The sequence below is a fragment of the Ascidia mentula genome, chromosome 8 (assembly GCF_947561715.1).
Source record: "Ascidia mentula chromosome 8, kaAscMent1.1, whole genome shotgun sequence".
Taxonomy (NCBI): domain Eukaryota; kingdom Metazoa; phylum Chordata; class Ascidiacea; order Phlebobranchia; family Ascidiidae; genus Ascidia; species Ascidia mentula.
Window position 1 is genome coordinate 11,429,486 of NC_138573.1, and position 16,328 is coordinate 11,445,813.

The 16,328-nt window shown below is 36.6% G+C and overlaps 4 protein-coding genes across 4 annotated transcripts; 2 read left to right on the forward strand and 2 right to left on the reverse strand.

The window, feature by feature from the left end:
• Positions 1 to 284: 284 nt before the first annotated feature.
• LOC145910796 (gem-associated protein 8-like) lies at positions 285 to 3,899 on the forward strand. Its single transcript, XM_082998000.1, has 4 exons — positions 285 to 327; positions 2,833 to 3,082; positions 3,193 to 3,267; positions 3,423 to 3,899. Exons 2-4 carry the CDS (start codon positions 2,842 to 2,844, stop codon positions 3,665 to 3,667), a joined length of 561 nt encoding a protein of 186 aa, XP_082854126.1. The 5' UTR covers positions 285 to 327; positions 2,833 to 2,841; the 3' UTR covers positions 3,668 to 3,899.
• Positions 3,900 to 4,428: 529 nt separating this feature from the next.
• Positions 4,429 to 5,211, reverse strand: LOC145910797 (putative protein BRICK1). The gene is made up of 2 exons (XM_082998001.1): positions 5,070 to 5,211; positions 4,429 to 4,906 (listed from the first exon to the last, which is right to left on the reverse strand). Exon 2 carries the CDS (start codon positions 4,898 to 4,900, stop codon positions 4,673 to 4,675), a length of 228 nt encoding a protein of 75 aa, XP_082854127.1. The 5' UTR covers positions 4,901 to 4,906; positions 5,070 to 5,211; the 3' UTR covers positions 4,429 to 4,672.
• Positions 5,212 to 7,593: 2,382 nt separating this feature from the next.
• On the reverse strand, positions 7,594 to 10,264 carry LOC145911597 (cGMP-dependent protein kinase 1-like). Its single transcript, XM_082998993.1, has 7 exons — positions 9,925 to 10,264; positions 9,745 to 9,861; positions 9,443 to 9,675; positions 9,038 to 9,122; positions 8,350 to 8,507; positions 7,963 to 8,054; positions 7,594 to 7,871 (listed from the first exon to the last, which is right to left on the reverse strand). Exons 1-7 carry the CDS (start codon positions 10,212 to 10,214, stop codon positions 7,758 to 7,760), a joined length of 1,089 nt encoding a protein of 362 aa, XP_082855119.1. The 5' UTR covers positions 10,215 to 10,264; the 3' UTR covers positions 7,594 to 7,757.
• Positions 10,265 to 13,894: 3,630 nt separating this feature from the next.
• On the forward strand, positions 13,895 to 16,328 carry LOC145911721 (uncharacterized). The gene is made up of 9 exons (XM_082999140.1): positions 13,895 to 14,113; positions 14,196 to 14,324; positions 14,397 to 14,501; positions 14,566 to 14,646; positions 14,712 to 14,795; positions 15,087 to 15,370; positions 15,565 to 15,678; positions 15,792 to 15,951; positions 16,147 to 16,328. Exons 1-9 carry the CDS (start codon positions 13,906 to 13,908, stop codon positions 16,326 to 16,328), a joined length of 1,347 nt encoding a protein of 448 aa, XP_082855266.1. The 5' UTR covers positions 13,895 to 13,905.

Here is a 16,328-nt window from a genome sequence, read left to right on the forward strand (position 1 = left end):
CATTCGAGAAATATATTTTTCTCAACAAAAATCCATCAGAGCTGTTCGCTTACCACAGATCGCTTTGTGGAATTTAATATATAATTATATCGATACGGTGTGCGATCGACAGCCTGCCAGGTGCCTTTAGTTTTTAAATTGATCCAATTTTGTATTCATTACTCACTGTTGGTTTCATTCCCACTCTGCCTGTTTCGTTAGAAACATTGCCATGTACATATTTGTCTTTTTTCTGATTGAACTGTCCACTTGAGGTCGCTATTTAGTTTGTTTATATAGTGTTGTCGCTCCGCTCCTTCGTCCTGTGAAGGATCAATATCATTATCAAGGAACTAAACTAACCGTTTTTAGGTTAATTAAGTACACTACCGCCGAACATGTTGACAAACCTGGCTAATGTTTGTAAAGACACACTAACCCTGTTTACATGGCCAAGTCGACTTGAGCATCAAGTCGACTCGTGACCGGGTCACGTGATTTTTAAATTCGACGCGCGAAAACGACGAATTTACATGGGACTTTTAAGTCAGCTTAAGTTAAGCTGTCTCGGGCTGACAGACTGTAAATTCAGACTCTGTACTAAATAAATTATCAATATTTCTAATCTAAGCATGCAGAGAAAAGTTATTGGCAGTTAGTTTACGCAAATGCTTGCTGCAAATTGGTCCTTGATTATAATGTGAGTTTACTTTGCCAGATATAATAGATGATTAAACTAAAAGGCTGCATTTTCCTGGAATGTGTTCACAACAACACCATGGTAAGAGTATTCAAGTGAAAATTTCATGTTTAGTAGTATTAATTATCTCTGTCCTTCTTCACAGGATCCTTTTCAGAAGCTCTCTAATCCCGTAATCCCATGTACAATTGAGTGTCAGAAAAGACTGAATGGAATGTTTCATACCAGCCCAATGTTAATTAATTTGAAACAAATATACAGAAGATGTGATAGTTACATAACATAAACTTGTGTCATGGCATTCTTGTCATATTTGTTTTATTTTGACAAACAGAAAAGGTTTACATAAGCCTGCTTTTGTATTTTATTGTTGATTGTTGTTCACATAATCCTTTCATAAATAAGATGCAGTAGCTTAAATATGAATAAGCAACCAGTTTGCATTGACTTGTTATATTATAACACATCCAGCAGCAAATGAAAACAGTTAACACAAGTGCATTCTTCTTTCAAGCAAGTGTCAGCATTCCTGCAATGCATTTGTTTCCTTCAGGTCTCCAAAATGCAACTTAGGTCCTCAAAACGAATGTTGCTTTTTTGTATCTTGATGCTTGTACAATTCATTTAACACTTGCGCAGTATTTATCAAAATTAACTCGAGTAAGCACATCCTTCTCGCCCCTGCAGCATAGAGCATACTCATGTAGTTGTACTAGAACTAGTTTATTACTTTTAAGGTTTATTGTAAACAGCAAACCCTCAACGCACAACTTCATAAACAAATTACCTAATCCTAACTTCTTCGCGGCTTACTCACACTAACCCCGTTTACATGACGGTTTAAGACGGCTTCGAAGCTGACTCGCCGATCCGACTCTCTCGTTTTCGGCGAAGAGAAAAAGGCAAGCGTCTTAAGCCGTCTCGGCCTTCGATCTAACGCGGAGAGTGGTTTACGGGACAGCTTAAGCGATTAAGTCAGCTTAAACCCAGTAGCGACAAGTGCCGCGAAGAAGTTAGGATTAGGTAATTTGTTTATGAGGTTGTGCGTTGAGGGTTTGCTGTTTACAATAAACCTTAAAAGTAAGAAACTAGTTCTAGTACAACTACGTGAGTATGCTCTATGCTGCAGGGGCGAGAAGGATGTGCTTACTCGAGTTAATTTTGATAAATACTGCGCAAGTGTTAAATGAATTGTACAAGCATCAAGATACAAAAAAGCAACATTCGTTTTGAGGACCTAAGTTGCATTTTGGAGACCTGAAGGAAATAAATGCATTGCAGGAACGCTGACACTTGCTTGAAAGAAGAATGCACTTGTGTTAACTGTTTTCATTTGCTGCTGGATGTGCTATAATATAACAAGTCAATGCAAACTGGTTGTTTATTCATATTTAGGCTACTGCATCTCAATTATGCAAGGATTATGTGAACAACAATCAACCATAAAATACAAAAGCAGGCTTATATAAACCTTTTCTGTTTGTCAAAATAAAACAAATATGACAAGAATGCCATGACACATATTAACTATCACATCTTCTGTATATTTGTTTCAAATTAATTAACATTGGGCTGGTATGAAACATTCCATTCAGTCTTTTCTGACACTCAATTGTACATGGGATTACGGGATTAAGACAGCTTCTGAAAAGGATCCTGTGAAGAAGGACAGAGATAATTAATACTACTAAACATGAAATTTTCACTTGAATACTCTTACCATGGTGTAGTTGTGAACACATTCCAGGAAAATGCAGCCTTTTAGTTTAATCATCTATTATATCTGGCAAAGTAAACTCACATTATAATCAAGGACCAATTTGCAGCAACCATTTGCGTAAACTAACTGCCAATAACTTTTCTCTGCATGCTTAGATTAGAAATATTGATAATTTATTTAGTACAGAGTCTGAATTTACAGCCTGTCAGCCCGAGACAGCTTAACTTAAGCTGACTTAAAAGCCCCATGTAAATTCGTCGTTTTCGCGCGTCGAATTTGAAAATCACGTGACCCGGTCACGAGTCGACTTGATTGGCCATGTAAACAGGGTTACTGACTAAATTTGGTTAAATTCAAGGGTTCATAGTGTACTTTTGCATAGTAACGGTTGTTGATACCAAAACTATTTAATGTCACAAATTTCTTGCATTTCAGACTCAGTATGGAATCAGGAAACGTTATGTTTAAAGCAATGGAGGAGTGGTTTGAAGATAGTCTGTTTACCAAAATGCTGGAATGTGAATCTAACATTGACAATTGTTGTTTTAATTCAAAAACATACCAATCAAAGTGTATTAAGCAAAACTGTTCACAATACAAAATCACAAAGAAGCAATCAACTTATTCAAAAGCCAATCAGAAATTCATCCAAAGTGGACACTTGAAATCAAAAAAACCCAAAGGTAACCTAAACTGTTTAGATGTTAATGTAATAAAATACCTTCACATCTCGCTTGTATATTGATTACAATGCTGTAATACAACTTGTGCTAAAAAAATTACTTAATTGCAGAAAAGTTTACTACCACGATTGATCTGGAATTTAAGAAGTTTAAACTCGAAAGTGAACGACACCAGCGTGAGATAAGTACATAACTTCTTACCAGATTTTGGTATTGTGAAATAATTTGCACTTAAAATTGAAACAAGGGAGAAGCAAAATGTGAAATGTTCAGAAGTTATCCCCAAACAACTCTTGGCTTTAGTCTCACTATTTTAATGTATTTTTTAAATTATGTCTAGAGAAAGAAAGGCAAGACCAGACAGAGTATGTTATGGATACTGAAAGTCCAGCACACATGTGCACACCATCGTCAAGTGCGCCCACACAACACCCAATTGACATTAAAAAGGAAGAAATGGGAAAAACTTATGGATCTAATTGTTCCTTAATTTGTATGCTTGAACTTAAATTGCAAGCAAGATTTGATGCACAAATTGATTTAAGTCATGCTCCTTTATGGCCAGTTATTTCATTAAAAATTTAGCTTGTTTCATTGTTGCCTGGTTCCAATTGCACATCCAATGTGACTGCTTTTAGCTGATCTCTTCTCAGTGCAATTTTACGGTAGCTTTGATTTTCCGTTACATGCATGGATGACTCTTTTTTCCCCTGCAGATGTGCCACAACTTTCCTGCCATTTTATTCTTTTAATGTACGATAATTTTAGTAAACTTTTTTTCATTTAAAACTGGCCTAAATTTCTGATATTCCCCTTTTGAAATCTGTTATTTTGTTTATGAGCAAGCATCCTTATTCCTTTATTATCTCTGGGGTATAGTCAGGGTTACCATCGACATGGACTAAAAATTATTTTTAGGCTATGGACCTGTTTTTGAAGGTGGTTGATCTAAAAATGTCCAGCACCATGCCATATATAACCAATAATCTGTATTTTATGAACAAACAAGTACACTTACAGGCAAAAACTAAGAAAAATTAGGCAAGTCCACAATAAGCACATTTTTATTTTTTAAGACACTGCTTGTGAAAATAAGGACGAATCTTAGAAATAAGAATGGCATGGTAACCCTAGGTATAGTGCAACTTGTAATTGGGCACCCCTGTTCTAGTCCTTTACGCAAAACTTGTAAAACATCACATGCATTTACCTGCGAATTCAACAATGATTATATCTGTCTTGTCAAAAACAGTCTACTCAATAAACATAAATTGCTGCACTGTAGAGGAATAAACTTTTATATTTTTTATATCAAGGCTTCTGTGTGCTATAGTTTGCTGCAAAAATACATGACCAATTTTTACTGTGAACATTTGCAGAAAACTTCAATAAACAATTTACACTGAAGCAGTAATTTGCTCAAACACCACAAAACGATCATGCAGCAACAAAGAATTGACATATGATATGTTATAGTAAAGTTATCAAAAATGTACCGTACAAAATGCAACAAGAACCCAGTTGTTATATAGGTATGTACCATGTATGGAGTTGGCTTTAGTCTATAAAGTACTTCAGTTTATCCTAATATTAGTTGAATGTTTCCCCCCTTGTCACACGAGCTTCAATATATTCTATTCTTCGTTCCAAAGTGGTGAGTTTTTCATTTAAGGTAGCAAGTCGGGAGCGACATGATAAATCGAATCCATTTAAAAAGTCTGTTATCTTTTTAATGCTACTGGTTATGACCTCCACATATTCTCTGTTTGCCCAGTCCTTCTGAATTTGCTGTTGTATCTCATCTCCCCTTCCAGCCATGTTATTCTAAGCATAGAAGTATTACTTTCTAAGATTGTTGACAACTGTAAGCTAAATCACATTATTTAGTTGAACATGTTGTTATTGTCCTTTATTGAATAGGACAGAAAGTTCAAAGTAGCTGAAGATAAACTTAAATATAGGCTAAATACTTTTTAATTAGGCCTACCGATTAAGGTTATGTTTGGTTGTTGACACGGTTTCAATTTTTTCGTGCCAGTTGTAAACACATAGGTACAATCCAATCAATTTTTGCTAATAACCAACAAATACACTTTCGTTTCTACAACTTGCATCCCGCTTCATCGAAGTTTGGTCAAATGCAAGCAACCGTGACCTGTCTATAGAAACAAGCAGGGCATTGATTTTTTATTGCGTGTCGAACATCTTGAGAAAAATTGTCGTGCGTGTCGAATAGCAAAAATGTCGTATCTGGTAACTAACGCATGTTGTGGGATGCTATGTCACTTTTAAGGTGCGATTGAACCAAAAATGGTACTTATTTCGTAACAATGCAACATGTTTGATGACAATGCCCCATATTTGGAAACAATGGTTAGTTTTATGGGCTTATTCGCTGAACGTTAAATTAAGTATAGGCTGGCTTTTACCTGGATTTTGCCCCAAAACTTATTGCGGTTGCGTTTATTTAGCAATCTAAACATACAAATTTATTTTGGGTCGGGATCCCGGCGTAGCGAACGAAGATCGCATTAAGTTTTTAACACTACGTAACCGCCTATTTCAAATTTCTCCCCAAATAATTGTTTGCGGTTTGAAATTAAACGACTTATACTGGCACCAATGTCTTCGAACCAATTTTGCCACCAGCATATACGGCAAAAAAAATTGACAACTACCTACATGTTAATAGGAGAATCGTTGGCGTCCAATCTTCGAAAAAAGAAAACTAGTATGACCGTTGTTAATGTTGCAAGATTGGCGTGGCCGATATGTTAGGCTTAATTAAGTTATTATAGTAATTCAATTTATGCACTTTGGTAGATAACAATAGTGTTGGTCTGTTCGTGGTACTGCATACCGGTAACTATTTACATTTATCCACGCCGCCCGTGTCGAACAGTGGCGTCGCGTGTCAAACACTAATGGTGAAAAGGCACAAATCGTCACCCTGGAAACAAGTTTCGCAATGAACACGACACCGACAAGTGCAAGTGACAAGTTACGTTGATAAATTTTAAGGATGTCAGTCTTGCCTTGCATTTCTCGGCCCCGTCAACGATATTATAGGTACAAATTGAAGTTGTTGCTATTGGCTGTACATATTCTTCAACAAAAAGCATACTGTTTTACATAGTTAAGGCATGTACTGTTTTACATAATTTTTTACGACGCAAGGTAACACTACAGTACGTTGAACCAAACAGCACAGATTATGAAAACAAAGATGGTATAATTAAACCAATGGTTTTTCACAGCAGCATCCCACTGAGACGCCGTTCCAAAAACCGCTTTGACGGCACCATTTCATATACGCTCAAAACAATCGCTTACATGTGAAACGCGGTCACATCACAGAACCACAACTAAAATAATATATGTCCTCTCCTTTTAAGCAGTCGCCTTTGCACTCTCGCATCAATGTGTGCCGAAATGTGCCCAACTGACAACTGTGCCCGGCACATCCCATCCCAGCACAACTCAGCACGCGCGCACAATAAAACAAACACGGAATCGTCTGTAGTGTAAACGGGCCTTAAAAGCATTTTTAAAATATTACTTTATAGTCGAAAAAAAATAGCCCCAGGGGATTTTTAAATTGAGAACAAAAAAAAACAATCACAATAACAACTACAATTGAGAATGATTGTATAGCCTACATACGATCAAAACGTGTGAACATGGATTTCATATCAGCTAATGCCAGTAATTCTAATTCTACTTTAATTTGAAAAAACTTTAGTGAGATCTAATTCTAGTTCAAATCTAATTTTCGGTTTACCAAAAACGCTACTTTTGTTGAACAGCCCTTTTATTCGCGACGCGTTTTCACCATCACAGTTGAATTGTACGGGACAAAACGAGTCGTTCTTGGCATCGTCGACGATTTATTATAAAAAATGTAAAAAATCGATTTAGCTGTCATAAATTGAAAATGACTTGTGTTCATGCCGGTAATTATAATTCTGATCCGATTTTAATAAAACCAAAGCACCTCTAATTTTAATTGTAATCAAATTTTGCAAATCCTTAAGTAGTCCAGTTTCGACTTCATGTTGTTTAACAATTATCTTAGCTGTAATTTCAATTCTTATTTACAATTTAAAAGCGCCCAAAAGAAATGATTGGCCAAGTCTGGCTATATTATGGGTCTTATAGGCTATTATTTGTCCTAAACAATACCATCCTAAGCGACCCCCTACGTTGTCTGACTACTGCTTCATATCCAACCGCCTCTAAAATTGTTCGCAACGTTGATTAAATAGGCAACGTGTTCCTTAATTAAGCAACATATGTTAGTTAAATCAGCGACGTGTTACAGAAATCAAGTCTGTCTGGCACACATGTCGCAAGACAATGATTTTGTTTGTTGAAGCAAATTTGGGAGGTGTGGTTTGTCAAGAGTTAATTTATTTTACTTTTTGCTACTGGATTCAAAAACTTCCAAATGTTCTGATGAATTTTAATTATTCAAATCGCATCATTTTAGGTTTGGGCACAATACCTTTCAATCAGCAATGCATTTTATTATAGCTTCATCTACACAAACATACAAACACAGTAATTGCTTTGTTAGTACATTTTCTGTTCAATATGCTGTCGTAAGACAGTTGTAAAGGCACAAGTCAGTCATATGCAAACATCGTCGAAAAACTTTGGTATGATTTGTCTGAAATCAGTCGACCTGCTGTTGATAGCCTGATTTGGCGTTTAATTGCAGAGGTGACGACATTTGTCCACTTCGAAGTTCTTTCCAGTTAAATCCATAAAACCACTCATGGGAACGGATCTATAGCGAATAAGTAGTGTTTTTATTTGTTAAATGTTTTCTGTATGTTTAATGATTTGCCTCAATCAAAACACGAAACATATTAATTTACCTCTTCCCCGAGCCTTCGGTCGGGTTCTCGGTAACACAAACCCCGCACAAACGATTTTGTAACGTGACTCATGCTGTTAGGGAATACAACATCTGAAAAGTATGTCATACACTGAACTTGTTTTGTTTAGGGTAATTCGAAAATGAACAAGGTTTAGTTGCAAATAAACTCTCCCCCACATATTTTGGTTTCGAGATTAGAAAATTAGAGAAAGAAAAGCAGCTCTTGTATACAACATACCATGTCAATTTAATGTATAATAATGTAGCGTTTATAATATTTAATGCCTGTTTCATGACAAATATTGTCAATTAATTCTTGCGGTTCACATTTATGGACTGTTTGATCATTTGGAATTTAATAGTTATAATTGTCAATAGAAATTACCTGTGATTCCGCGAAGAGTTGCTTTATGCGTGTCAATTATGGCGACACGGCGGAAAGGAGACCGGCATGTCAGAACCTCGTATGTAACAACGCCCAGTGAGAAATAATCGGCACTGTACGAGTGACCAGTGTGCAAAAGAACTTCTGGCGCAATGTATCTGCAATAAAGGCGGCGAAATGGTTACATCAACATATGATTAATGTGATAGCCTATACTTAATTATAATTAGGCCTATGCTGTAATTGGTGAATTTTTTTTCCTTCAGATTTAAGACAGTTTGAAAATTGTAACTATGATTTGCAGTTCTTGTTGAATTATTGGGTCGCCTCAAATTATTTTTAGCCAATCGTTTGCTTAGGAGCTGTAGTATGTAAATAGAAAGTCAACTTTTCAAAACTTGACATAGGTTGATACTTTAAATATAGCCTGCCTTCTAAACTCTAGTAAATAATAATAAATTGCACCTCTTTTATTACGGGCAAAACGGTTATCCTGTTTAAAGCGATCGAATGTTCTTTTATAAAGTTGTCTGATTAAGTAAAAGCAAATTTGAAATGAAACATTTCTGGCCTTAAGAAACCCCAGATACGCTTCACATACAACTGATATATTTTAATTTCCCATGCGAAAAGTTTAGTGCCAAATCTAATTTATCCTGCGAAATTATAATTAACAGTGTTTGCTTACCCAGGAGTTCCACAAAACGTGTTTGTCTGTTTCTGATGTGGTTCAAGAGTTTTGCAAAAGCCAAGGTCTGCAACTTTAGCTAATCCTAAACAAATTGCCTTGTTTGCAATTAAGTTGAGTAAGTAAGCCATAACTGCTACCCACCAACCAATATTTGGTAGCCGTTCTGGCTTTTCTATGGGATTTTCTAGGAAAAACATTTTTAACAGACGTGTGAAAAAAACTCTTCTATTCGATTAGGGGATAAAGTATCAAGTAATTAGTTTGGTAATAATATACTATTTGCGCAATGGTGTTAAATTTTAAATGAAATAATGTTCTGCTTGAGCTTTTTTATTTGTCAAATAACGTTTCCTAAGTGTCACAGATGTATTTTACAAGAATTTATGTAAAACATTTACATACCGTCTTGTCCAATGAGTATATTTTCTGTTTTCACGTCGCGATGGATTACATTCAAAGTTTTGTGCAGGTAAAAAAGTGCTTCTGTTATGCATCCAATGACGTAACGGGCTATCCCGCAGCGCATTGGGCCGTGACGTTCCAAGTACGAAAACAAATCACCGTGCAAACAAGCTTCGATCACGAGGAAGACATGGTTTGTTGTGTAAAACGTCCGAAAAAGCCTTGGAATGAACCTAAGGACCACAGTGACTGATCAACATACCAACAAACGGTTGTTTTGTTATGAATGTAGTTTATGGTACCTTGAATAGGAAAGGGATAATACATGCCTTTCTGCTTCGAACTGCTTCTCTTGTTTAGGTTCGACGAACAACTTTCTACTGACTTGTTTAAGTGCAAAGTACTTGCTTTTGTTTTGCCTGAAACAAAAAGTATGTGTTTTAAGCTACATGTAAGTTCGCTTACCAATCTAGTTTGTTTACCTTTGAAGTTCTACTAAGTCAACTTTAGCAAAACCGCCTCCACCGAGATTGCGAATATGGGAAAAATCAGTAAGAACAACTTCATTTAGTTTCCAAAAGTCATTTTTTCGGAATTGTGAGGGAAGAGAACGACTGCTGACTCGACTTTTGCCTTCCTTGATGTTTTTCATGTCATAATACCATGATGACCCTTTCTGTCCATTTGAAGCACGTTTACAACTACTTTCCACATCTGAACTAAAACCACTGTCGATGGAACTTTCTTCCCACTCACATTTTGTTACATTCATCTCAAATCCCTTAAATAGTTTTCCACAATAACACTTTTTTGCGTAATTTAATGCCTAGAAATAAATAAAGCCTTTTTAATCGTCAATTAAAAGCTGCAACAAGAGCATTTGAGGTAATGTTCTTCTTCAGCAAACTGCCCGTCGGTGTGACAAACGGATCTATTTACATCGATGTTGAACGCCCGAGGCAAACTTTTATGACGCTTGTTTGTCACGCAATGCAGTAAACTGAACAATATCGCGAGACAAAAACCCCTCACGAACAAACCTTTTCTTGAAATGGGAGCTCCTGTTTGTTTCGATTTTCCCCTGAAAATAATAAACGAGAACATAGGTAATTTCCCGAATGGGTGAAGCCACAAACAAGCTTCAGGTGAAGAGAATAGACAGCTGATCAAAAATCAGCACGTGACTTTAGCTTTTATGCGTCTCGTTGAAGCAATATACTGCATTGGACCGTGACATAATATGTTTATGCCTTGCTTAGACATGCCTTGTGACTTGTTCACATTTGCATTTTCGTGCAAAAGCCAATAAACAATTTATCACAATTAATATCATACGTGATTATGGTCGTGTTGGCTAAAAGACAAGAAACTTTTTGTTTCTCTTGCCAGCATCACCCGCGAAAACCATATGAACTAAATAATTTATTCCATTGTAATATTTTATTTTGCGGATCATACTGAACTGAAATGTAGACAGGGTTAGCACTGGCCAGGACCAAATATTAAGCTAGCCTCACTTGGTTGCCGAAATTTTATTTATTTCAGAAACGTTGACCCATTTTTAAGGACATCGTGTGGTGGCCTTTTTTTTAGGTAAACAGCGATAATTGCTGTATTTTTGTGGTATCATACAGCTGGTCCGCTTAAAAAGCCAAATTTATAAAAAAATAACTAAGAACGCAGTTCAAAATAAACACAGGTGTATTTTCTTTGACACTGCTTGTAAAAATAAGCACAATTCTTAAGAAAAAATCACGATATGGCAACCTTGATTATAGCATTTGAAATGTATATGGTATACATATATCGCACTTCTCATGTGACATTTGTACCCGTTATACCATGTGTATAACAATCTAGAAAATCTTGAAGCTAAAGATCAGAATAGTGGCCGCTGGGGTCCACAATACTTGCCTGCAAAGAAGACGGGAAATGTTATGAACTGGTTCTTCATTGCTTTATTTAATTTCCCTATCTTCGTTTCAAACTTTTTTTAGAATACTTTAAAATTTTTAAAGGCAAACAAAATGTGCCAAAAAATAAACAGGTTTGTAAGCTTTGTCCCGAATTTGATAATAGTGACTGTGGTGACTGAGCCGTAATTGGTGACCACCTTACTAGTGCTTTTCCCAGTACCAATAATTGGTGTATAATTCTGCGAAATAACAAAGAAATAACAAACGAAATAACACTCAATAAAGGTCAGGGCTAAAGTTTGTGTGACGTAAAGGTATTGTGTATTTTCTGTAAAATTTGTTGACCTCTAGGTGGCGAAAGTGATCGCTCATAAAATATTTCTATCCGCGACACCTTTTAAACATCGTGCATGTCAAAACAAGATATCATTTATTTTAGGTTAGAAATTTGAATCTCAAACCAACTGCTTGCTGCAACTTAAATAGTCGCATTTCCTCAACAATTAAAGAGTCGACAGCTGCCCGACAGATTATATTCAATGCTTCAGTTCACCGGCGTCAACGTCGTCAAGCTTGTTACAGAATTAAGCCCTCTGTCCGAAAGAATTGCAATACATTTGACGCCAGTCGTAAATTGCATGAAGGCATTTTCTACCATATGTGTTTATTACAACATTAACTTGCGTACGATTTTGGTGGTTTATCCAGCTTTTTGAAAACTTTGTTTGTGTATATTTTTAATATGTATCACACCATGTGTGGTTTTAAGGAGTTGCTGTCCATGAAAACAGGCCAATCCCTAATAACATACTATAAATTGATGATTTGATGCAGAGGTGTTAAAAGGTCGCTTATCAATTCCTATTTCGGTACACACGATTCTTAATCAATTTGCTACACAGCGATTGACGTAGACATGATTGCCAAACAAACCCTGAAAATATATTAAAGTCAAACAACTTATTTGATTAGGAACGGCTGCTAAATTTCCCGTGTACCTTTGACAGCATCAACGGCGCCTCTGCAACGCTTGTACCCTTGTGTACTGTGGCCCTTGATTATAATGATAATTATCATTTGGCGGGTTATTCCTCATAATAAGGAAACTATCCTATTACGTGCTAACAGTGCCGCGAAACTGTTTTCCTGTTATTGTCGCGCTAGCACTGCATTTGCCAAATTTAATAAAGGTACGTATGTGTGATAAATGTCATGATAATGTAATCCGGTGTCCCTCAAACACTTCACCAAAAACCAAAATAATTCGGGGTGATTGTATGGACTGCAGTGTATTATATGCATGTTCTCAAGTTAAACCCGGACGTATACGCATTCTTTGCCGCAATAAAACAATTTCCTGCAACTGGTTTGTGAGAACTGATCATTAAAACGAATGACGGAAGGTATTCGTCGAACAGACCCCACGGAATTAGCATGCATTTCAATTAATCAATCAAACTGCGTATTATACATGGTTTAACGTTTCACTGTTATCTCGCAACTCTGTGTGGTGGTTTTCAGTAAATTGGTTATGGGAATCCCGACTACTCTGTCGACAAGACGCTTCTATTAACGCTGATCAATTATCTCGATTCTATTGGGGGAATGTAATCCAAGCATTCAAAGAAATTCTTAGGATATCATCTGTACCTTAAATGATTGATTAACATAAAATCTAAAACCCTTGAGAAGACGTTGCATCATTCGCGGAAGCATATCTCCAAGCAAACTGATTTTATGAATTCAAGTTAATCCATCATATGCACTCTTTTTAAAGAACTACTAGATGGCAGCGAAAAGGTAAAACATTTTACCACAGTCGCGCGCAAAAGGCAATGAACTAAGTATTCTTAAATTTTTTCACCCAAAACAAAAAAAACGTGAGTCTTGTTGCAGTAAGGTTTTGAGATTAAAATATTATTTATTTTTCTATTATTAAAGACAATCCATGTTAATACAGATTAACCTTTATATAACTTAGTACGGAAATACTTTTATAGGTTTTTATAACTATTTTCCAATGAAAATGTAAAAACCACTACATATCGCGTTGCTGTCGTTCCGGGAAGGGAGTGTAAGCAGAAAGAGGGGAAACGGATTGGAAGAAGCTTTCTTTGTTGGCGTCGGCGTCGCGTCGCTAAAAGGCTTTCCCCAACGAAGTGCATCACCCGTTGACAGAGAAACGTGTCTACGAAAAAAGGTCGTCAGTCGACGGCATGGGTTGGATAGGATTCTGTTACCAGTTACTCTATGATAATACATTCGCGAAAACGATAAAATGCGTTGACATAACTTTTGCCATGTAAAGTTAATCAAGCAGGTGCAAGTAAACCGTGATGAATAATTGAGCAGAGGTGATGCGCTGTAATGGAGGTCAATCAGTCGCATAAGGTTGGTATGATCGTCTTTTAAAATCGTGCGTCGTGTATTGACAGGCGTGAAGGTAATTTATTAGGAATGGATGGTGGTGTTGATGTTCAAAATCAACCTCTTTGCTTGTCTACGAAACCGCAACGGTTCTATTTGCCCTCAAGTGAAAACTTTTGGATGGACACGAAAATTTCTGGTAGTGTTCATAAAGTGACACCCGAAGAAGATACTGAAGAAGAAGAAGAAGAAAACAAACTAACTGTGTCGGATAGACCAGCGCGCATTGATTTTGAACGGAAAAACATGTTTGACCCAAAATCGGACAAAAAACGAAAACTTTTTGCAGATTTTTCTGGCAACGCGAAAAAGCACATTTCTACATATAGTGAGTACTTGTATAGGGAAAGAATCACGTGAAACTAAGAAAATAATTATTTTCTTTACTACCTTAATACAACTGTTTACAGAAACATCGGCTGTGGAGCGTGGTCAGACAAAAAGTGAAAGTACTACGACTTGGGAAAACAAATCGTCATCGTTGATTACTTCATCCGGAAAACAGTTATGGCGGCCGCCGGTGGAAGGACTCGACGCAGGTAAAAGATTTGGAATACTTTATTCAAATGCATATTGAGTCTTCATACATCCTAAATAAACGGTTTATACAGATCATCCCGACAATTGTTCAACGAATACTGATGAAGAAAGAGAAATAACTGCGTTATGCGCACCTCTTTACAACTGGAATAATCTTGCCTTGCAACAGTTCATTGGTGAGTACGATCATCACAAACATAAACATTATTACAGTAACATTAATATGTTGTTTTACTGCAGCCAGATCTAGTATGTTTCGGTTCCCATCTATATATCAAGGACAGTGGTCGTCTCTTGGTCGACAGCAAAACGACCAAAAGGGTGAGCAACACAAACATGTTGTGTGCGGGTTTTTACAATGACATTTATTTTTTGAAATTATGCAGATTTGCAGACAAGCACCTACCATCAATACATGCACGCCCAAAACATGACGTCTTTTTTGCGTTCACTGCCTTTTTACGCCACAGGTAAACTATCTATAATTTATTGAGAACATAAATTTATGATAAACGAGAGATTGAAAATACTTCATGAAGCACCTGTAGCGTACGTGATTGGAAAAACTTTACATAGTGTAGCAGATGTTACCGACTTTATAGAATAATTAAAATCAAATAATGTAAATCCTAATGGGAATAATTTATTTGAAGAGGTAACTTTTAGACAGCATTATTAAACTTAGGTAGATTATGGTAACTACATACTCTCATGGATACGGATAGGATATCTAATTGAAAATATGATGTCTTACTTTTTAGGATTTCCAAATTTACTGAAAAGTGGTCAGTCTGCATTCATGTCAGGGAGCCAGCCGTATTTAAATGAAGCGTCTCCAAAACAGTGGGACAATATACGTCAACAGATGAAACTAGCATCCCTCCAAAATGCTGAGGCCAAGTCAATGTTTGCAGCAACGATACCGTCATGCAGTACGACGCCATTTTTCACTTCGCGTGCTTTTCTGAACGTCGCCTCTGCCGGCAAACTGACCCACGCCTGTTCGCATTGTGATAAGAGCTTCGCAAATGCAAATGATCTTGAGGTATGCAGCGATTTTAACGCAGGTTAAATACAAAGCTTTTTTGTTACAGTTGTATTTTAATTTGAGGAGTGACATACGATCTCACAAGTGTTAAAAATGGAATGAAAATTTGGCTTCAAACAACGATATGCTGAAAGTTTATTAGCCTATTTCGGTATAAGTTGATTGTGAAATTATTTACACTTTTTACTCAGGTACATGGAATTCTGCATTATTCTGGTGATCGAACGTACAATTGTCGAGTTCATAAGCAGTTGTGTGATGCCGAATCGAGCGACCAGCAGAAAACTTGTTCCGGAAAGGAAAAGGTATAAAACACCAGATTCCAATATTTTTAGGAATCGTGTAAATTAACATAATTTGTTTTTCCAAAATATGTATTTTTTGTTCCAACAACAATATAACCTTCAACGTATTTTAGGTTTTTGAGTGTCATATCTGCCATAAAACCTTCAAGAGATCTTCAACATTGTCTACGCACCTACTAATTCACAGTGATACAAGACCCTTCCCATGTCCTTACTGCGGAAAGAGATTTCACCAGAAGTCAGATATGAAAAAACACACATTTATACACACTGGTAAGGAATATTTTTACCATTTCGCGTAATGAACAATCGTGATAGCAGCAAAGCATTTCGGTTGATTTGTTCTGCTGCTATTGTACGCAACTCAAACAAGTAATAAACCGTTTCCGGTTTATGGATCGTATAACAGAGGAGGAAACGAATGCGTTTCTGTAATTTAAACGTTCATCACTTGTTTATGTATTTCAGGGGAAAAACCACACAAATGCCGCATTTGTGGCAAAGCCTTCAGCCAAAGTTCCAACCTGATAACTCATATGCGCAAACATACGGGCTACAAACCGTTCGCGTGCGATTGCTGTGATCGTGCCTTCCAACGCAAAGTTGACTTACGACGCCACAAGGAGTCACAACACAACATTAAGCAATAG